Consider the following 23,303-nt stretch of genomic DNA (forward strand, 5'->3'; position numbering starts at 1 on the left):
AGGACGATTTCATCCTTACGAAATACTCATTTTTCAGGGGTGGGGGTGACAGTGCTTCCAGAGAGTGCATATCAGCCCTAACAGACTTGTACAGGGTTATGCACTAAATCTAAAATTCACTTCGAATTCCCTACAATTCTCACTCAGTGAATAACCCTGGTTGTGTTGCTACTATAGTAAACTTTTAATATAAAAATCTGTTTTTGAAGATGTAAAATACAGCTGTTACTCTATCTCCCAGCACAACATGGTTATGTATAAGGTCCTTCTGGGAAAATGGTGTAAAAGTAGAGCAATCAGCAAAGCATTCCATGGTCTCCATGGTGACTGAGAACTTTGGCATAGAAATGGGTTCTACACATAACCTTCAACGTTCCATTCCGCACAACCAATCTCTGCAATAATCTGCAGCACGCTGACGATCTCAGTATTGTTCCTAACGGTCCCTCCACTAACAACCGCCTGTAAACGGACACCCTGAGCCACAGCGTTCGTGTGCAATCTACTGCGCACGCGCAAAGCGCTTGGTGACCTTTAACATCACAGCCGTTTGTGCCCCACACAATCATGGCGTCGGTGGATGAGCTGAAAGCTGGTGAGTTATCACTATACGCAGAGAGTTTATGGTTTATCAAAGTTTGTTTATACCAGCGCTGTAAGCCAGTTCTGCAGACCTGTAATGTTAATGCATGCCAGTTAAATAACCCTAGTCTGCTAAGAAGCATTGCAAGGCTTTGGTCTCCTGTACTCTGGCATTGAAAGGGTTCCATTTGCTTGTTAGAGTTTTGGAGGTAAGTCACTATGTGATTGGTGTGCTCATTACATCTTATGCATGATTGATGCATTGATCTGGTGAGTGAGAGAGCTGTCAGGTCCACTTGATGCTTTTAGAAGTGTTTGTTTTGACAGATAAGCATAGTTTGAATGGAGTTGCCCAGTTAACTGAACATAAAAGTTTTTGAGTTTTTTTTGTTTTTTTATGGCATAGGTTTAATGCATTACCTATCTAGAATATTTGCTCCTGCTGATCATGTCCTTTAAAATGAATACTCCAAGCACCATAACCTCTATAGTGTGCTGAAGTGGTTATGGTTTCAGAAGTGCTTGGCCAAAATGAATGAATGTAGTCAATTTAGTAATAGTTTGACTTCTCATCTGGTGTCTGCCTAGCACCGCTCCCTGCCTCCTCTCAGCTTTGAGCTAACCTTGGCAGTGCAGGACTTAGCTTATTGGCTGAGCTATATCCGCTAATAAGCTAGCCCTGCTTGACAGGTCTTAGCTAAGGAGAGCTAACAAACTTCAAGCAGTGGTTTTGAGTCCTCTTGGAGGTGCCTGGCTGTCTCCAGTTAAGAAGCAGGAAACCGCTATTAATTTGTTCGACTACTTATTTTGGGGGAACTTGGAAAAGAAAGCCATTCGTCTTGATGCAGCTGGCAGTATCAATTGCTCTCCATTCACATAACAGCACCCCAGTCCGAGGCTCCCTGTAGCCTCAGACTCGTATAGATGTGGAGGGGCAGAGCAAAATGGCATCGGACAGCAGACTTTGGGGTTAAACAGTTTGTTCCTAGTTTAACACCCTGGTGGTATGCCGATGCAAGGAATCTCATGACACCATAACAACTTAATTCAAATGAAGTTGTTATTTTGCCCAGAGTGTTCCATTAAAAGGACACTATAGGCACCCAGACCACATCAGCTCATTGAAGTGGTCTGGATGCAGATTATCTGTCCCCTTAAAGGGACACTATAGTCACTGCTTAATGAAGCAGTTTTGGTGGAGTATCATTCCTCAATTCTCTGCTATTTAGCAGGTAAATCACTTTGTTTATGCAGCTATAGTTACACCTCCCCACATGTGACTTACACAGCCTTTCTAAACACTCCCTGTAAAGAGTCATCTAATGTTTACACTTCCTTTATTGCAACTTCTATTTCTGTATAAAATTTCTTATCTCTTGCTCTTGTTTAATAGCTTACTAAACTCAGCAGAAGCCTACTGTATGTAATTAAATTTCAGTTTACAGAGCTGGATCTGATTGAAAATTAAACTATTGTGTTTTCATGTCAGTCACAGCCAAGGGAGGTGTGGGTGGGCTTGATAAACATAAACAAAAGTGATTTAACTCCTAAATGGCAGATAATTGAGCAGTGAAACTTCATAGGCATGATCTATACACAAAAACTGCTTCATTAAGGTAAAGTTGTTCTGGTGAGTGTAGTGTCCCTTTAACTGAACAGTGTTAATTATTGCAGTTCCTGAAAAACTGCAATAATTACCTTGCATGACTAAAACTGCCTTTAGAGGCGGTCAATCAAACAGCCACTAGAGGTACTTTCTGCTTGCTAGGTGACTTTGGTCGCCTAACTGATGCTGGGTGTCCTAACACTCTTCATGAGGACATTGCAGCAATGCTTTCCGATAGGGAGGGCCTAATCCGCTTACGGAGCGCCGAGGGAGATTGGGTGAGTACAGTAAGGGCAGGGCAGCGCGAGGGAAGTATTGTGTAAGAAATACACCTTTTGTATTAATAGCACTATAGTATCCCTATTATGCAGGCAGAATTGTAATAGGTATAGACATTTTCATTTTTCAAGCCTTGTTGCAGTCTTGAATGCACTAATGTTTGTTTCTTTAGTTCTGAAGGATACATTAGAAAAAGGAGGAGTTATAGGTGAGCTAAAAGCAAATGTCCGAGCAGCAGTGTTTCAAGCAGTCGACGATCGGAGTGAACCCAAACCAACACTTTCTCATGAAAATCTTCTCATAAATGAACTGATCAGAGAATATTTGGAGTTCAACAAGTACAAATACAGTGCTTCAGTGTTAAATGCAGGTATGTGTGCCAAATCAGTAACCAAAATTAACCCCTTAAGGACGCATGACGGAAATTTTCCGTCATTGCAGCACTCCCCTTAAGGACGCTGGACAGAAAATTTCCGTCATAAATTAAAATTAACCCCTGATTGCCACAATCGCGGCAATCGTGGGGTTAATCTTCCTGTAGTGTGTCTCCCTATCGGAGGCACACTAACACAGGCAGTTTCACTTTCACAGCCCATGTGATCGCTCTGACCGGGAGTCAGAGTGATCACACATGCTGCAGTGAAACCCGATCTGTTTCCCTGCAGCTCCGTGTGAGCTGTGAACAGCAGAGAGACAGATCGGTGCTGATCTGTCTCTGGCTGTAAAAAAAAAAAGTGTTTGTAGCAAAATCCCACCCCCCCTCACCTCTTTCAAATAAAATTTAACCCCTTCCCTGCCCTTTGATCACTGCCTGTAGTGATCAAAATACAGATCACAGTATTTCACTGTGATCTGATTTTTTTTCTTTTAACCCCTGAGGGTTAACTTTAATTTTTTTAATCCTCAGGGGTTAAATGTATTTAATTCATTATTTTAAATATTTATTTATTTAGCTAAGGTGGGTAGAAGTTAGTGGGGAAATTTGGGGATTTACGGTTAGGCTAGTTAGGGGTTAAAAGTTAAAAAAAAAAAAACAATAAAAAGTTAAAAAAACTTTTTAAAAGTTTAAACAAAGTTTTAAAATAGTAAAATAAGTTGTTAAATGCTAAATAAAACTTTTTAAAAGTTAAAACTTTTAAAAAGTTAAAAAAATGTTTAAAAAAGGGGGGAAATGCGTATTACCGCTACACTTGGTACAGGCTAGCGAAAAAATGATACCACGGTAAGGTTTCAAATATGCCTTTTGAAACACCCTGGGGTGTCTTCTTTAGGAAATTGTATGCCTTTATGGGGTAGCTGGAATAATTAACCTACAAACACACCTCCAAAGTGGGGTATGGACACAGCGTAAAAATGTAAAGTTTGAAAAAACTTAAATGGCTGTGTCTCAAATGTGCCCCTTCAATGTCGGCATATACCTGGCAAAGGTACATATGGGGGTATTGCTGTGCTCAAACGACATAGCTGAGCAAGATAGGAAGTATTATATAGCCGTAGCACACATAAGGTTTGCAAAATATACAGTACAAACTCATTGTGTGTGTAAAAAAGGCAGTAAAAAATGCTCATTACCACTACACTTGGTACAAGCTAGCGGAAAAATTATTTCACGCTAAGGTTCAAAATACATCTTTTGAAATACCCTAGGGTCTCTTCTTTAGGAAATTGTATGCCTTCATGGGGTAGCTGGAATAATTAACCTACAAACACACCTCCAAAGTGGGGTATGGACACAGCGTAAAAATGTAAAGTTTGAAAAAACTTAAATGGCTGTGTCTCAAATGTGCCCCTTCAATGTCCGCATATACCTGGCAAAGGTACATATGGGGGTATTGCTGTGCTCAGATGACACAGCTGAGCAAGATAGGAAGTATTATATAGCTGTAGCACACATAAGGTTTGCAAAATACACAGTACAAACTCACGGTGTGTGTCAAAAAAGCAGAAAAAATGCTTATTACCACTACACTTGGTACAAGCTAGCAGAAAAATGATCCCCCACTAAGGTTCAAAATATGCCTTTTGAAATGCCCTGGGATGTCTTCTTTAAGAAATAGTATGCTTTTATGGGATAGTTGGAATATATAGCCTGCTAAAAAACTTCAAAGTGGGGTAACAACACAGCGTAAAAATTCAAAATTTGACAAAACCTGCAATGGCTGTGTCTGAAATGTGCCCCTTCAACGTCCCCATATAACTGGCAAAGGTACATACGGGGGTATTGCTGTACTCAGACAACATAGCTGAGCAACATATAAAGTATTATAAAGCAGTAGCACACACAAGGTTTGCAAAATATACAGTACAAACTCACTGTGTGTCAAAAAGGCAGAAAAAAATGCTTTTTACCACTGCACTTGATACAAGCTAACGGAAAAATTATCCCACGCTAAGGTTCAAAATTTGCCATTTGAAATACCTTTGGGCGTCTTCTTTAAGAAATAGTATGCCTTTTTGGGGTAATTGGGAAAAAGCAGCCTGCTAACATATTTAAAAATATAATACGGACCCATTAAAACTCTCCATGTAAATTCACACTTAAAAACCTGAACTTATCACATCTCTTTCACAGCACTGTAACTTCACAAAATAGTGTCTGGGTCATATATTGGGCATATTGTTTTACTCAGAAGAGGTAACTGAGAATACTTAGGGGGAATTTATGACAGTGGCACTTGTCAAATGTTAGAAATACCCAGAGAAAATGCAACATGTATAAAAAATGTAATTTTTTTTTTTCACCACAAAATTTAAAATAAATTGGTGAAAACATGGTGGCAAGTTAAGGTATAATATATGCCTAATAACATACCCTTGGGTGTCTGCTTTCTCAAATGGAAGGCCTTTATGGGGTTATTTGAACAGTCAAATGGCTATAATGCCACAAATTCAGACATATGACCATCTATGAAAATTCCAACTATAGAAACTGAAATAGCATGGTCTCCTATATGGCACTGTAGCTTCACAGAATAGGGGCAAATGTATACAATGGGGGTATCGTTGTACTCAGCAGATGTAGCTGAACACAATATGGGGTTCTGTACAGGGATAGCACACACTAGATTTACGAAATACACATTACAAAAACCTTGTTATATGTGAATATGCCAAAATAGAGAAAAAACTCAATTTTACTCCAATATTTAGCAGAGATTGGCGGTGAAATGGCTACGCAGAAAGTGTCAAACTAACCTTAGGTAAATAGCATGTGATGTCTACTTTATATAAATATATACTTTTGTGTGGCAATTTTGTTTCCTGTAATGGGTATTAAACTTCCAAGACAAACATACCAACTTCTAAAATAGTTTCACATTGAAATGTTATTTTAGACCTTGTAGTTTGTGACCTGTAACTTTCAAAATAAACTGAAATCCTACACATATTATGTACTTTGTAAATCAAGACACATAAATTAATTGATTTTGAATTACTTTTCCTAAGCTGTACATATTATGCACACATTATTATTGCCAAAACGTGGGGAAAAAAAACGTTTTTTTTGTTTTTTCCACATTATTTTGCATAGGTCACATCAAATTAAAGCCCTTTTTGTTGTCTAAAAAACGGTATATAATATGTGTTGGTACAATAAATGAGAGAGATGCAAATTGCAGTTGAACACAAACAGCAAAAAATGCAAAAATTGCTTGTGTCCTTAGGGGTATGTCCAGCTTCTGAAGCTGTGTCCTTTAATTATTATTAATTATTTGTGTATAAGACCCAGTAAACAAAAAGGAAAACAAGTTTAATTGTGCTCAAAGCAATAAGTTGAGTTTTTTTTAATTCTTTAATTTATTTGTTATTGTATAAAATATTATGCATTTCTTCCTTCCAGCATCTTTATGAAGCATTTGTTTTTTCCCAAAATGTCTGTTAAAGGAACACTCCAAGCACCATGACCACTACCTACAGTCTCCTTCCACTCCAACCCCCAATGTAACTAGCCAAAGCAGGCTATTGGTCACCACTACCTGCCTCTCCTGTTATTGTTTTGAGAGCCAGAATCACTTCTTAGCTGATCATTTTCCTGCACCAACGGGCTAAGCTTAATGCCAGGAATTTCCAGAGGCAGGGATCAGCCTCTGGCCCAATTTGGCATGTGGGCACCATAACCACTACAGACAGTTTATTTTTTTAATATTTCTTTGAAAGTCTGTACTATAGAATCCCAAAGAAGCACTCCATTCCTTGTCAGACTGGCTGCTCTCACTTCTTTTACTCCTTTGGAAACACTTTTCAGTGAGCTGAGCTCAAATAGGACCATCTTAAGCAAACTTAATGGCCGGTCAAGTTACGTTCACTGGAAGCTATACATACAGCTGTAGTGATTGCTAGGCTTCTGGAAAGCTACTACCAGGAATTCATTGAGCTTAGCGGAGTTAGAAAAATGCTCCACCGTAAAACCTGATCTTAAATGGACACTATAGTCACCAGAACAACTACAGCTTAAAGCGGCACTATCATGGCCGAATCCCGTTTTTTTTTGTTTTGTTTTTTTTTAACCCGCCTCCACTACATCCAATTGACCCCTTAGTCACCCCCAAATGCCCCTAAGCCCCCTAGATTACATATTTATTAATCTTTATTTTCTGCCCCAATCTTTATTCAGGGCGCCGCCATCTTTGTGTGGGTAGGTGAAGTCCCTGTGGGGCACGTCATCTGCCCACACTAGACAGACTGTGAGATTCCCGCACATGCCCAGTGAAACACTTGGACATGCGAACGGGAATTTCATCCATTCATTCATCAGATAGACGAATGAATGAATAGAAAAAATCAGACGAACAAACAAACACTGAATATCCGTGTTCGTTTAGTTTATTACAAGGAGGAAGCTACCTGCGCGCAGCTCCCTCCTTGTAATATGTAAAGATAGAAGCGGCAGGGAGCAGTGCTCCCCACCACTTCCTAAGACCCCCATGTCCTCCCTCACTCTATGGGGGTCAATATGACCCCCATAATAATAATAGCATAAGGGAGATTAGAATCTCCCCAATGCCCCTACTTGCTATACCGCGAGTAGGGCCATGTCCACTAAACAGTGAGCAATAACTAACCTGTAAAAAAAAAAAATTCAACTTACCATTTGCCGTCTTCTTTTTTTCTAAAATCTTCATTTTTCAGCCCCAAAAAAGGCCAAATAAAAAACCATCATACCTGTCGAACTTAAAATAGAATAAAAAAACCAGAGCGCCCAAAAAAAATGATGACGAAAAAGAAAAAACCTGACGCTAAAAAAATTAATCCATCTTCACCCATGGAGGAGGGGAGGAGGGGGGGGTAACTAGGGGCTTGGGGGGGGGTTTATTTAGGGCCCCCACCCACCGCTCATGGGTGGGGGCCGGGGGGGAGGACAGTAGGTTTCCCCCCCCCCCTTATTGTTTTTTAGGGCCCCCACCCACCACTCAGGGGTGGGGGCCGGGGGGGGAGGACAGTAGGTCCCCCCCCTATTGTTTTTTAGGGCCCCCACCCACCGCTCAGGGGTGGGGGCCGGGGGGGGAGGACAGTAGGTCCCCCCCTTATTGTTTTTTAGGGCCCCCACCCACCGCTCAGGGGGGGAGGACAGTAGGTCCCCATCCCACCATTCTTATATAGGGTCCCCACCTGCCGCGCAGGGGTGGGGGCGGGGGGTGGACAATAGGTCCCCCCCATTGTGATTTATAGCCCCCACCGCGCATGGGTGTGGGCAGGACAGTAGGTCCCCCCCATTGTAATTTATGGCCCCCACCCGTCGCACAGGGGTGGGGCCAATAGGTTTTTTTTTGGGGGGGGGGTTTACAGTGAGCAGCCACAGGCTGCTCACTGCTTACTAGACATGCCCCTACTCTCGGTATAGCGAGTAGGGGCATATTATTTACTAATACTAAGTAATCTTTACTTAGTATTAGTAAATTTGGCTGAAATACCAATTTAGGTCTTTCAGCCTTTTAGTAGATAACTCCCTAATTCCCATGGTATTAGGGAGCTATCTACTAAGCGGCTGCAAGATGCAACCACAGCAATGAATAGGATCGGAGTTTCATTCATTCAAATGAAATTCCGATCAGAACAAAGTCCTGAATTGCGTTCTAACACGAATGGAGAAACTGTTAGAACGCCATTCGGCAGTTTTGCCGGCGTTCTGTCTAAGTGACAGGAAGCATCGTGGGAACAGGGAGGAAAGCTAAGGATCATGGGAAAATTGCTGTGACCTCCGGAAACAAAGCACACTTTGCTCCTCCGCTGGTCAGTGCGTAGGAAACCTCCAGAAGAGAAATAGTCCCTACTTTTTCTTAAGTTTTAAAGAAAACTATAGCAGATAGGAAGAAAAGAAGAACAGATCCTGAGAGAGGGAGAGAAGAGGAATCGTTTGGGGAAAGGTAAGTTCGGCATGACATTGCCGCTTTAATGTAGTTGTTCTGTTTAGTATAATCATTACCATCAGGCATTTTCATGCAAACACTGCCTTTTCTGAGGAAAGGCAGCGTTTACATTGTCCCTAGGAACACCTCCAAGTGATCACTCCTCAGATGACCACTGGAGGTGTTCCTGGGGCAGTGCTGCACAGTAGGATGCACTGCCGTTCAGCATCTCCATGCTCTGCTGAATATTTCTCATAGAGATGCATTGATTCATTGCATATCTATGAGGTGGTGCTGATTGGCCAAAACAGCGTTTGGTCCCATCCCGCCTCCGTGCTGATTTTAGCCAATCCAATGCTTTACCCATGATAATGTCACCATGTATGGACAGGTGTCTGGAGACCAATTAAGGTGTTAAATCAAAAGGGATGCTTCACTGCCAAAATGTAAAAAATTCTAGTTTAGTAGATATCACCCCGATACCTTTTTCATTATGCATATTTTTTTTTAAATTGGGGATATATATATATATATATATATATATATATATATATATATATATATATATATATATATATATATATATATATATATATATATATATATATATATATATATATATATATATAAACTAGCTTGCAAAGGCTGGAGATCTTGTCTGCAGCATTTGCAAGCCTTTCCCTTCTTACCCAGCCCAGACTTCCGCAATCACAGACTTCCCAATGCAAATCAATGAGAAATCTTTGCAAACCAGGTGGTCATGGCAGGTACCTGTGTCTTGAGTTTAGCTCCACTGAGCTAAACAACCAGGAAGTAACATTACCTATTATCTGATTAACAAGGTTAATGTATAAATGTTCCAATCTCTATTGAAATCTGCACTTTTTTTTTTTCTTTAATTCTTTATTTTTGTTCGTGCATAAGGTGAGAAAGTAGATTGGTATTGCCACAACAGCAGGTACCATCAATTACGCATACATTCTTAATCACATGGCATTGATGACATTGCACTTTTTTTTTTTTTTTTTTTTTGAGAGTAGTTGTATGGACAAAACAATATCATACGCTAATAAAGGTGAGTGCAGACAGTGTGTGATGAACCGCTATGGTGCCCCTATTAGTTATTTTAGAGCAACGGTTGTGTTGGGTTAATTGTTTTACAGATCACATTTCACTCCTGATTTTTATGTCTGAGTGAACCACGTTATGAGTATATGTGTATATTTTGGTACGTTTAACAATTGTGGTGGTCAACGCTTGTGTTCTATGTGGGTAACATCGTGTGCGTCGTGCGAGGTGCCCGCGTAGCATGTCCCTCTTTGTCGGTCCACTATGTGTACATGTTTTTAGGCAGGTTCGTCTGTGGGCTGGCGTGGAGGATGGGGGGGGGGGGGGGAGGTTTCACGGAGGGTTTACTTGTAAAATGAAGAAGGTGTCTGCCAGCTTAGGTCCCGCAGAGTGCGGCCGCTAGCTTTGTGTTCATGACACTAGCGTTTTCATGTGTAAGTGCCTATATGAGTGGGAAATTGTCCTCAGTTGTCTGCGGGGTTATTACAGAGAGAGGTTTGCGTCCGTTAGGTGAGTGGGTCACATAATGTGTGTATCTAATATCGCATGGAGCAAACCGTTAAACTGGGACATTAAGGTATAACAGTAAAGTAAAATTAAAGCTAAAAAAAATGAAAGTAAAATAAAGTACAACAGTCTCTATTCTGTACTAGAGAAGTTCTGCGCTGGTGGTGGAGCAGGTTATCCCCTGGAGCTGGGCGTCGAACCGCCGTTCAGGTGGTGTTTCTGGCAGGTGATGATCTGCGGGGTTCTCCTGGTATAAACTCTGGCATGTTGGCTGGGTTTAGCAGGGACTGTCTCGGTCTGTTCGCCAGCGGTGCTCACAGTATACCTGCCGACACCAGGATGGACTCCAGCTCCTGATGACTTTGGGCCTTGTGGGTGGTCCCTTCGTGGGTAAAGGAGACAGCTCGTGGCGTGCTCCAACGGTATGGAATCTCTCTGTTGCGGAGGTTTTGTAGCAGCGGTTGCAAAGATTTCAGCCAAGTAAGGGTTAGTGAGGTCTGGAAATAATTTTAATTCTGAGCCTTCAAACTGTAGAGGATCTTTTCTTTTTAACGCGGCTAGGAGGGAGGCCTTATCAGTTAGTGCCTGGAAACGTACAATGAGGTCTGCCGGCGCGTCAGTCGGAGCTCGGGCTGATTTTGGCAATCGGAAGAGCCCATCCAGTTTCACAGATTTGACTTGTTTCTGAGGTAGTAGGTGTCCGAGGAGACGTCGAACATAGTGGGGTAATTCAGTGAGGACAACCGTGTCCGGTATTCCCCTGATTTTCACGTTGTGCCGTCTCTATGGCGTCCAGCCGGTCTGTGGTGGCGTTTTGCTGTGCCTCCAGGTTAGTCACCCGTAGTTCTATTTTAGTGAGCCTCGAGTCATGGGTGCTCGTGCTTGCCTCCAGCTGGGTAATTTTAGTCGTTGCTCTTTCTATGGCCTCCTTATAGTAGGCCATGTCTGCCGCCAGGTCTTTGCGGAGATCCGCTAGCATTTTTTTTATTTGATCCGCGGTCACTGGGTCCCCAGTGCTCTTGGGTTCAGAGTGGCGGTCTGGCATGGGTTGGAAGGAGGCTCCTTCCATGAGGTCTGCAGCAAAGTCTTCTGACGAGTAGGAGGAGAAGTCATCCGTGAGCGCCATTTTGGACCATGCGGCCTGCTGCGTGTTCCGCAGCATATCTCCAATGTCTCTGCCCTGGGGGCCTTTGTCTGCCTTCACCTTTTTTGTCTTCCGGCCCATTGTCTGCTATGTACCGGTGGTGTGCTCTGTGGGGTCTTTTGGGTTCAGAAACCCCCTTGCAAGGCGTATTTCGAATTATTTTAGTCGGAGCTCCAGGAGATGCGACTGCTCTGTTGCGCTGCTAGCTCCGCCCCCCGAAATCTGCACTTTTTGAAAAGAGGACACACTCTTCACACAAAGCGCTTTTGGGGTCTGGAGTTCCCCTTTAAGTTAAAATGGTTCCAAAGTACTTCTGCCCCCAAAGCAACTTAATTAAAATAAAGTTGTATTGAAGGGATGAGTGTAGCTTTAGTATTAAAGGGACACCCCAGGCACCATAACAATGTTACTTTCACAGCCTGTGGTGGTTGAAGAACCACTGTCATTTTCTCCTTGCACCCTTTGTTGTTTGTAACTGTGGTGACTTTTAAAAATCTACGCAGCTGTTTTGTCTACACCCCTTCTCGATGATGATTATTATTATTATTACAGTGAGAAGCCTTTCTAGAAACATACTTGTTTGAATGATGCTTTCATGGTTAGCAGAAGTCATATAAGTCATCTCCTCTGACACTCCTTGAATCCTAAGCGTTCTCATAGCCTTCTGTGAACAACCACGTCTAAATGTCTTCATGAAAAATATGAGATCAGTTGGCAGGGAAAGAAGCCACACTGCCTTCTTTTACCATATGCTTGAGATCTCTTCATATCTTTACATGAAATAAGTTACATCCGAGTTCTGGGAAGAGGTTCCTTTTATATATTTGGCAAACCTCTAGGAAATAATGTGAGCACCTGGATTGTTTTCTGTAGTTCTTTGGACTTCTCACTGGAAAAGCTTGATTTGACTTGCCATCTGTAGACAAAAAGATATGGTAAACTTAGACATGACTGTAATTGGATGTATTATGTGATGCTTAAGAGTTTGAAGTTCCCCTTCATTAGAGAAAATATTTTTTGTCTTGTTTTACAGAAGCAGGTCTGTCAGAGATCCCACTGGATCGTTCATTTATTGCCCGGGAACTGAATATAATTGAAGATGGAAACTCCCAATCTGTGTAAGTACTTAAAGGATTATTTTCATGTTTCACAATCTTCAGTACATTCCCAAACATTAACAGAATCAGCTTAATAGTTCTAAGTTGTTTTTTTTGTTTTTTTTGTTTTTTAAAAGGATCCTTCTTATAAAATTTGTATCCAGAAACATGCTGTATTCCCAAGTCAATTTAAAAATGTGTATACAATTATGTGAATAAAACAAAATAGGAATCACAAACAACTACAAAACAAATCTTTTTTCTTTTAACCCCTTAAGGACACATGACATGTGTGACATGTCATGATTCCCTTTTATTCCAGGAGTTTGGTCCTTAAGGGGTTAAACGTATATCAATTCTATTGAATGCATAATCCTATCTCTCAAATCGGAGACAACTCATCCAAAACTTACTTTTGCCTTCTGTCTTCTTTGCGTTTCAGTTCTGCTTTCACATGTTCCAAATCCACTTGCCCAGTCTTCTCTTTGCTACCCTCTGTCAGTCAATCTGTGCACCACTTCCCAGCACATACATTTTATTTACCCCATCTAGCTAGAACTAAAAACTGCTTTGACTGAGGAAACCACACCATAGCATTTATTAGAAATGGATTTGCCACATTATCAATTACTTCTACATGTCTTTAGTATAATTCGATCTTCTTTACCTGGTACCTCTTTTATATCAACCATGGCAGAGATGTAAACAACTGTATTGTTATATGGCAAAAAAGATACCCAACCACTAAAAAAACACAGCTGAAAACAGCAAACCTACTAAACAGTGTGCCCTGTACAAACACCAATACAATAATATAAATAAAAAGGGGAGTAGGAATGCAAAGTGAAAGATAAACACTTCTAAGGTGCAGATATAAAATTATATACAACCTTATAATGATGAAGTAAGCGATATCTATATAAAAATAAATAAATCGCATATAGTGTATTACAGAACCAAAGTGTTGGGACACGCAAGAGGATTATATTGAACTCACAAGATTGCAATGTAAAACAGGCCCATCATCCTCAGTCAGACAGGATCTTCAGTATATATGGAGTAAAAACTCTTCTATGGACTTGGAATAGAAGAAACCAAATGATAGTGCAGACAGAAATTATATAGAAAAGAATTTAATGTACAAATGCACTTACAAAAGGATCCAAGTAAAACAGCATAAAATCCACACTAAGGTGGTATCAACAGCATCAAAGTAAGTCCCCAAGTGGTGTAATCCGACGCGTTTCGTCTAGGTGACTTCCTCAGGGATTGTGGTTGTTCTGTTACAGGGGTCGCTGTGGCGGAACCCACCTCGCCACTGGGCATTGGAGAGGCCTGGCTGCCCGCCTCCTACCTACTGACTATGGCCCCTGGTAAAGTTGTACTTTTGAATGCAATATTTGGGCATATTGTATTTTATTGTGCGGCTACTGGCCCTTTAAGCACAGTGAATGGACTTTTATTGTACTGTGCTGGCCTTTTAAAAACAGTGTATGGACATACTGAAACTTTTTGGACACTTCCTTTTCCCCTCCCCCGGATCCATTGTTCTCCAGCAGGGTGTTGTCCCAGGGACAAGGAAAAGCCATGCTTGCAAGTGAAAACAAAGGACTTCGACCTAACCGTTAAACCCCTGAACCTATTCAAGTGAATTTTGGATATGTTTGTCCCCAAGTTATACTGGTTAAAATAATATAAGTTTTATGTATGTACGATGTTAACTCACCAAGTTATAAAAATGTATAAAAAGTGTAACTTTTCAGCTTGGAGATAATTGAGTAGATACAGTAATTGACTCAATTATCTCCTAAGCAGAGGGGAGGAATATGCTGGGTGTGTTTCTATTGTCCCATTGTGTCTGATTGGCTGCTGTACTTGCATTGTATGTGTTGTAATGTGTTTATTGGTTGTTCTGCAAAACCCTCTGAGCAGCACTATGTTTTGTGGATTGTGAATAAAAGCCAGGCTGGATGTGCCAGTCCAGAGTTCCTGTTTTACCCTCAACTTGAGTCCTGTGTCTTATTGGGGGAACCGGCTACAAGGGATTGCTATGCTAGGCATATTCCCTTGCTATAATCACTGAGCTCTTGTAAGAGCTTGTTCCTGCTTCGTTCTGAAGGGAGATAGCTGCAGCCTGCGGTGCTTATGGTGTCTGGTGGAGTGCTTGGAGTCCTCTGGAAGCGCTAGGAGCATCTTTCAACGGAGGTACCCAGTCGGGGTGCCAGTTGATCCGTTACATTGGTGGCAAGCGGTGGGATGGCGTCCTAGTGCAAGGAGAAGCAGCTCAGAGACACCGGTAACGTGTGGAGTTGTGCAGCGTCCCTATCTTCAGCAACATAATGGAACCAGCAGTGGCTACAGCAAGCATGGCGTATAGCTACTCCGTACTAGAGTTTGGCACGATGGTAGGGTTGCGCCTGAAGTTTTACGGACCCAATCCAGAGGAGAAATACGTGCGGTTCGTGTGGGACATGGTGACCCGGAACCTACAACACAGGGCGTTGAGGGAAGGCCAGTGGGCACGTTGGGAGAAACTCCAGCCACAGGTAGAGTGGGACGAGGAAGAAACCGAGGTGGCCGGTGGAGATGGGACCGAGGTCTCTCTACCGGCCCTACAGGGATGCTGGGCACCCGGCCCAGATCCCCAGTGGCAGTATGTTTTACAGGGAGGGGAGACAGTCGGTCTCACTCCCCAGCGGCAGAATGTGTTATTGGAGGAAGAGACAACCGGTCTCCCTCCCCAACAGCAACCAGAGGTACCCGAGGTAGAGGACCTTATCGACTGGTCCTGGGAAGACCCACAGATGGCAGGTGGAGATGGGACCGTGGTCTCTCTGCCGACCCTACAGGGAGGCTGGGCAGTTGGCCCAGATCCCCAGCAGCAGTGTGTATTACAGGGGGCTGAAGGTGCCATCCTTGCTCCCCAGCGGCAGCCTAACACACCAAGGGGAGACAGTAAGCCCCACACCAGCACAGATGGGACCGTGGTCTCTGTGCCCAAGCTACAGGGAGCTGAAGGAGATGTCCTTGCTCCCCAGTGGCAGTCTACGGTTCAGGGAGAGGGGTTTGTTATTCCCTCTCCCCAGCGGCAGCGCAGCTCACCAAGGGGAGACGGTAAGCCCCTCACCAGCGCAGATGGGACCGTGGTCTCTGCGCCCTGCCTACAGGGAGTACATAGGGTCAGCCCTGCTCCCCAGCGGCTGAAAGTGTGTAAGGGAGAGGAGTTGGTTACCCCCTCTCCCCAGCGGCAGCTTAGCACACCAAGGGGAGACAGTAAGCCCCACACCAGCGCAGATGGGACCGTGGTCTCTGCGCCCAAGCTACAGGGAGTACGGATGGTCAGCCAGGCTCCCCAGCGGCTGGAAGTGTGTAAGGGAGAGGAGTTTATTACCCCCTCTCCCCAGCGGCAGCCTGGCCCACCAAGGGGAGACAGTAAACCCCACAACAGGGCAGATGGGACCGTAGTCTCTGCACCACTGGGGATATGGACAATCTGTCCTGGTCCCCAACAACAGGACAATGTATTGGTAGGGGAGGCAGTTTGTTTTCCCCTACAACCAGAGAGGGTGTCGCAGGGAGAGGAGCCTGTTACCCCCTCTCCCCAGCAGCAGCATAACCCATCAAGGGGAGACACTAAGCCCCTCACCAGCGCAGATGGGACCGTGGTCTCTGCGCCCAATCTACAGGGAGTACGGATGGTCAGTCCTGCTCCCCAGCGGCAGAATATTTTACCGGGTGGGGAGAGTCTTGTTTCCCCTCCCCAGCGGCAGCCTAGCCCACCAAGGGGAGACAGTAAGCCCCACAACAGTGCAGATGGGACAGTAGTCTCTGCACCTGCACCACTGGAGATATGGACAGTCTGTCCTGGCCCCCAACAACAGGACAATGTATTGGAAGAGAAGGCAGTTTGTTTTCCCCTACTACAAGAGAGGTCGTCACAGGGAGAGGAGCCTGTTACCCCCTCTCCCCAGCAACAGCTTTGTCCAACCAGGAGAGAGAGCACCCTGGTTACCTTTCCACCAGACTATGGATTTCAATCTGGACACATGTGGCAGGAGAACACCGGGACAGCTACACCGGGTGAGAAAAGCCGACCGACTATCAGAGCCCCAGACCGATTGAAGGTCTGGAGTCTGGATAGTCTCAATGGGAAAGGGGAGAAATGTGGCGGAACCCACCTCGCCACTGGGCATTGGAGAGGCCTGGCTGCCCGCCTCCTACCTACTGACTATGGCCCCTGGTAAAGTTGTACTTTTGAATGCAATATTTGGGCATATTGTATTTTATTGTGCGGCTACTGGCCCTTTAAGCACAGTGAATGGACTTTTATTGTACTGTGCTGGCCTTTTAAAAACAGTGTATGGACATACTGAAACTTTTTGGACACTTCCTTTTCCCCTCCCCCGGATCCATTGTTCTCCAGCAGGGTGTTGTCCCAGGGACAAGGAAAAGCCATGCTTGCAAGTGAAAACAAAGGACTTCGACCTAACCGTTAAACCCCTGAACCTATTCAAGTGAATTTTGGATATGTTTGTCCCCAAGTTATACTGGTTAAAATAATATAAGTTTTATGTATGTACGATGTTAACTCACCAAGTTATAAAAATGTATAAAAAGTGTAACTTTTCAGCTTGGAGATAATTGAGTAGATACAGTAATTGACTCAATTATCTCCTAAGCAGAGGGGAGGAATATGCTGGGTGTGTTTCTATTGTCCCATTGTGTCTGATTGGCTGCTGTACTTGCATTGTATGTGTTGTAATGTGTTTATTGGTTGTTCTGCAAAACCCTCTGAGCAGCACTATGTTTTGTGGATTGTGAATAAAAGCCAGGCTGGATGTGCCAGTCCAGAGTTCCTGTTTTACCCTCAACTTGAGTCCTGTGTCTTATTGGGGGAACCGGCTACAAGGGATTGCTATGCTAGGCATATTCCCTTGCTATAATCACTGAGCTCTTGTAAGAGCTTGTTCCTGCTTCATTCTGAAGGGAGATAGCTGCAGCCTGCGGTGCTTATGGTGTCTGGTGGAGTGCTTGGAGTCCTCTGGAAGCGCTAGGAGCATCTTTCAACGGAGGTACCCAGTCGGGGTGCCAGGTGATCCGTTACAGTCGCCATTTAAATCTGCCGCCGAAAAAGCCGGGATGTGATGCACCTGTGTGTTTCCGTCTTCATGTGCGTCTCAGCTTGGAACGCACTGCGTGCATCCGGCGTCGGTTCCAGTTTAGCAATCAAAAAAACTTCTATGCGTTCCATACTGGAAAGCAGAAGCGAAAAAAGGAACCCCTCGGACAAAATACTACATAGTGATTTCAAAGTGACCCAAAATGAAAGGGTACATACTTCAAAGAATAAATATGAATAAAAATAAACAAATCTAATAAAAAATCTAATGAAAAATATATGTATATACCCAGTAATACTGGGACACTTTTTACATCTGTATAACATGAATACATATCTTAATGCTGTTATAAAACAAGACAGTATAAAATTCAAATTAATAACACTCCAGTAAACAAAACAATAATTACATAACATTCTCACTCCCAAGAGATTTCTGAAACTTAAAAAAAAAAAAATTAGAAATAAAAAAAAGCATAAAATATATAAAAATATTAGAATAATATACAAATTGTACATAAAGAATACACAAATAATATATAGAAGAAAGGAGATATATGTATTGTTATATGCTGTGATAATTCTTTATTTTTTTTTTTGTGTTTTTTTTTGCACAGGCCTATTCTTTATGGGATTTTAGCACATTTTTTACAAGGACAAGTCCAAAGAAAGAGGTTTGAAAACTCTAAGGAGCAACATTTAAAAGGTAAAGTTATGATGTTTTGTTTCTCACAAAAGGCTTTTGAATTACAGTTTTTGGAAACCAAGTTTAAACACGTCTATAACACAAACTGTATTGTATTGAAGTCTTCATGTGAACTTATTTTTTAAAAAATATCTGCAGAACATGATTGGTAAGTTTTATGATTTAGTAGAATTCACTGACGGGTAAAAAGCCTTTAGCCTTAATTTCCTGCCAAAATGTGAGCAACATTTACTGGCATATAAAATAGTTTGTCTGTTTTTGCTGCCAATATTAAAGAGAAATAAAAACAAGGGATACATTTAAAGCGGTTCCTATCCATGTAGTGTGCACCAAATTCCAATAGGTTTGTTTTTATTACAAAAGATATAAAGGTGCATAGGCGCTACCAATATAGAAATACAAACAGAGTGGCGTAATAAAAGTGTATCTCACAACACTTAAGAATAAATACTACACCAGTTTAAGGATCCAGGTATCAGGATTTAGTGGTACTTAAAGCGGCACTGTCACTGTCTAGGGACTTTGCCGAATTTAGAAAGATCCCCAACGGTGACCTTGCCGCTGGGCTGTTTGGTGCCGTAAAGGTCAGATTTACATACCTGAACCTGTCCCTCCGTCTGCTCCTCTTCAGCTCCTGGCGGTTCAGTGCCAGGAGCCGGCGTCCCTGCTGTACTCTTGTGCAAGCGCCAGAGTAAAGCATTGAAGTCTATAGAGGGAACCACGGGATCCTCCATAGACCGAGCCAATTCCCTGCAGCCATCACGGGTGGCATCTGTTGGGATTGATTCTTTAGCTCCGCACAGAGTCTAAGAAAGTCAGGAGGAGTAAATTTATAGAGACAAAGTCCCTACTTGACTGGGTTGGAGTTTCAGTGAAATGTCATCACAGTTAATGAGTATTTCATGAAAAAAGCTATGAATAACTAATTTTTCACTATAGTGTCAGGAATACAAACATGTATTCTTAACAGTATAGTTCTAAACTAACTGCTTAGCTCTGTAGCCCCTATCAGATTGCATTGAAACTTATTAAACTTACTGTGGCGGAACCTACCGCCAATTTAATATACTTTGCCCCAGTTCGTGTATTTTTTCCCTTTTTCCGTAAGGGAGTTATTATATACGAACGAAATCTATTCTGAAAATTCTGAAAAGATTTAGAAATCTATTCTAAATCTGTCATCTTGTCTCCCGAACGTGGGCAGCGGCACTTGGTCGTTGAGCGCCCGGAACTCTTTTCGGCTAGGCACTTGCACAAACCCCGGTAAAGATTAGACCACTGCCCGTTCTATTTCCTGACCACTTATACAAACGATGTTCGTGAGATATGAACTACCGAACAGGGGGAGCTATCGTACCCTAAAACTAAGAGATCCCCTTGCATGGTGTTTGCACAGGAACCCCCGAACAGAGACCGGCCAAGGCAACTACTTCCCTGGAAATGTTTTGGGCTAGTGTCAAAACTTTACCCCGGTGGCATTCCAGTTTCACCGAACTGATCTGAGTGATCTTTGAATATGTTAGACACTCAGATCAGGGATATCCGGGTATATGACTTTTGTGGGGTTCCTAGTTATGGTGGGGGCACTTTTGGGGTACTGTATATTTTGTATGGATTTTCTGTACCTGAGAGATAATTGAATTATAGGTTTTTCTCGCGCAGTTATCTCTCAGGCACAGAGTATCTTGGGATTGAAACACCTTTTTTATATTATTGGAGACCTCATGTAGGGGTTTGTGCATAAAAGCAGTGTGTGGTCGGAATAAAATCAGTTGACTCCCAGAACTATGTTTCGTCCGGTTCCTGGGGGAATGGATGTCTGTGTATTGTAATGGTTCCAGAGTGGCTAAAGGAAGGAATTAGCGGAGGTAACCAGTCAGGTTACCCGTGGTCAGCTACATTTACCTTTTCTCCCATGCCGTACTGGTCTGGTTGCGGCTGTTCCCTCCTCCATAGCTGAGATCATTATCAATCTTGATGATCTCCGCCAACCCAATGCTTTACTTTAGGTAAGCATTGGGAGGCTGTTGTGAGTAAAACTGCAGTGGTTCTGGTGACTTTAGTGTCCCTTTTAAATTATACCACTATTGGGAACAAGTGTTGTAGGTTTTTGTTTTTAGAAATTTATCCAGATCTTAATGTTTTTAAAATTTACATTGTTTTGTATGAAAATGGGGAAATAAACACAAATGGCCTAAAAAAGGAAGAAACAATAATAAAATGTTAAAAGACTGCCTGCGACCTTAAAGGGACACTCCAGGCACCCAGACCACTTCTGCTCATTGGAGTGGTCTGGGTGCCAACTCCCACTACTCCTAACCCTGCAAGTGTAATTATTGCAGTTTTTTATAAACTGCAATAATTACATTGCAGGGTTAACTCCACCTCTAGTGGCTGTCTACTAGACAGCCACTAGAGGCCACTTCCTGATTTGTAGCAAGGATTTTCCTTGCTAGAGCGTCGCTGGACGTCCTCACGCTCGCCCACCGGCCGACGGAATCACAGGGAAGAGCGGCGCGGAGGAGGAGGCAGCGACGAGGGACATCGCCGCTCCCTTAGGTAAGTGACTGAAGGAGTTTTCAACCCTTCAGTAACTGGGGATTGGTGGGTGGGTGGGAGGGAGAGGGACCCTCCAGTGCCAGAAAAACAGGTTTGTTTGTTTGTTTTCCTGGCACTGGAGTTTCCCTTTAAGAAGCCACGGACGGTTGCTGGACATACCACTAAAAGCAAATCTATTCATGCTGCACTACTATTTAAACTAGAAACAAGGTTTTGTTGGTTAAATGTAGTTTTTGAATATCTGTCACTAGGGGGAGCTGTCTTTCTGTAGATAACTGTGTTTCAGTCCATATACCTTCTTAACGTTTGGTTTTTGGAAAATTATATATTTTTCATAACTTTAGATTTTAATGATATAAGATCATAGTGTGTATGTAATATATTCCAGCATTTAGGTATGTCTGATAAGAGTTTACACACAACTTTCTTTTTTAATATAGTTTTTAACAGTTTCTGGGCATGTTACAGGCTCCTATCACTTGATATGCCTGGTTTAACAGTGATTGAAATATGACTGTTAGATCTACTTTATTCACCTGTCTCTTCTCCTCTCTGACCTACTTTTTCTGGTTAAATGGCATCTCAAATACCATAACCACTGCATCTTATTGTAGTAGTTTTGGTGCTTTTGTTTCTTTGGCTCCGATTTCCTTGTTTCTATCAGACTGATTTTTAGAGTGGTTTGCCAAATTTTGTGTTTTCCCTGATACCTAAGGCCCTGCTGACCAAATAATGCAGAAGATTCACTTCTGCATTTTCTGTCCAAAGTCAGTTAACCTTGGATGGGGCAACAATAAGCTGAGAACACTAGACTGCCAAGCCCCTGCACTCTGTGCTTATCCCTGTCATCTATAGTTGGATGCTTTTAAACATAATGTAGACTTGTAGATAGATAGTGTAGATAATTATCCCAAAAGCTTTAGAGGGGATTTTGCAATTGAATGGAAACTCTAATTGGCATGTAGTGAAATGGAGTAATAACGTGGGTTTTATCCTGCTGCACATTGATAAAGAATAGGGAGGGGGGGGGACAAAAAACTCCCAAACATACGTATTCATTTGTCAAAATAAAATGGGTAGCATGATGGTGTTTTGCGGGCAGCTGCCTTTAACCCCTTAAGGACACATGACGTGTGTGACACGTCATTATTCCATTTTATTCCAGAAGTTTGGTCCTTAAGGGGTTAAAGGGACACTAATGGCACCCATACCACTTCAACTCATTGAAGTGGTGTGGGTGCACTGTCCCAGGTCTCTTAACCCTACAAAGCTAATAACTGCAATAGTTTGCTTGGTGGGATAACTCCACTTCCGAGCTGTTAGGTTAGGTGCCGCTCATGCGCATTAGGACTCCCCCTGCTGGCTGACGTCATCTGGGGAGGAGTGAAGGCAGACCCGAGGCAGCGCCGAGGGAAATAGACGCTGGACTAAGATAAGTGACAAAGTGTTTTTTAACCCCTTCTGCACCACAGGGAGGGGGCCCGAAGGAGGGACGAGCTTTGACAGGAAAACAGCTTTCCTTTTAATTATAGGCCAGTCAGAGGGTCTCAATTAAGTTGAGATAATATTAAAAATCTGAACCGGATTCTTTTCACCAATTAATTTTAATTAAGAGCAACACTGCTTAATGTTTCTTCTGTATGGGGCATTTGCAATTCAAAAGTGTTGAGCGAGAATATTTGTTTATAAAAACATGCATTTCTAACAGGTTTCTTAAATAATACTTCAGAGTCACAATGGAATGTTCTTCATTGGAAAAGCAAATGTGTATATATTTTTTGTCTTTAAATCCCTTATTGTGAATTTATTTGTTTTTATGTTAAATTTATTTATAGATGTCAATCAAGAAATAATTCGGCTTCCACAGTCCAGCACCAGTGACGCCTATGCTTATCGTAACATGAACCGATAACAGCCTGCAAACACCCCGATGCCTCCCATAATTCCCTGTTATTCCTTTTAAAAGAATGTGTTCTTGCAGTGTCGTCCTCTAACTTAAATTCGTTTATTTTTTATTTATAACCTATCAAGAAGCACTGTTTCACTTTTGTGTACAGCACTAATTTTCCAATTTTCTGAATAAATATTTAATATTCTTTATACATATTGCAGATTTAAGTCATTCTAATTTGTCTTCTCCACTTAGTGTTGCTTTAACAGGGTTTAGAGGCACTTCAATCAATGCATGGAATATTTAATCAGATCGGGTATTGACTCCTATAGATTGTCAGGGTCAATTCAACTTCATGTTCATGATAAAATTATAAAAAATTATTGACTCCTGACACA

The 23,303-nt window shown here is 42.4% G+C and overlaps 1 protein-coding gene across 1 annotated transcript; it reads left to right on the forward strand.

Moving 5' to 3' along the window:
• The first annotated feature begins 390 nt into the window (after positions 1-390).
• CEP20 (centrosomal protein 20) lies at positions 391-23,024 on the forward strand. Its single transcript, XM_063428849.1, has 5 exons — positions 391-595; positions 2,640-2,837; positions 12,567-12,651; positions 18,367-18,455; positions 22,850-23,024. Exons 1-5 carry the CDS (start codon positions 568-570, stop codon positions 22,924-22,926), a joined length of 477 nt encoding a protein of 158 aa, XP_063284919.1. The 5' UTR covers positions 391-567; the 3' UTR covers positions 22,927-23,024.
• Positions 23,025-23,303: the final 279 nt, after the last annotated feature.

Source organism: Pelobates fuscus, chromosome 8 (assembly GCF_036172605.1).
Source record: "Pelobates fuscus isolate aPelFus1 chromosome 8, aPelFus1.pri, whole genome shotgun sequence".
Classification (NCBI taxonomy): Eukaryota; Metazoa; Chordata; class Amphibia; order Anura; family Pelobatidae; genus Pelobates; species Pelobates fuscus.

Excerpts from the sequence above, each read along its gene's own strand:
- CEP20 (XM_063428849.1), top strand. The coding sequence starts at position 568 with ATGGCGTCGGTGGATGAGCTGAAAGCTG. Across the intron at positions 596-2,639 it reads GGTGGATGAGCTGAAAGCTG|TTCTGAAGGATACATTAGAA; the intron begins GTGAGTTATCAC and ends TTGTTTCTTTAG. Across the intron at positions 18,456-22,849 it reads TAAGGAGCAACATTTAAAAG|ATGTCAATCAAGAAATAATT; the intron begins GTAAAGTTATGA and ends ATTTATTTATAG.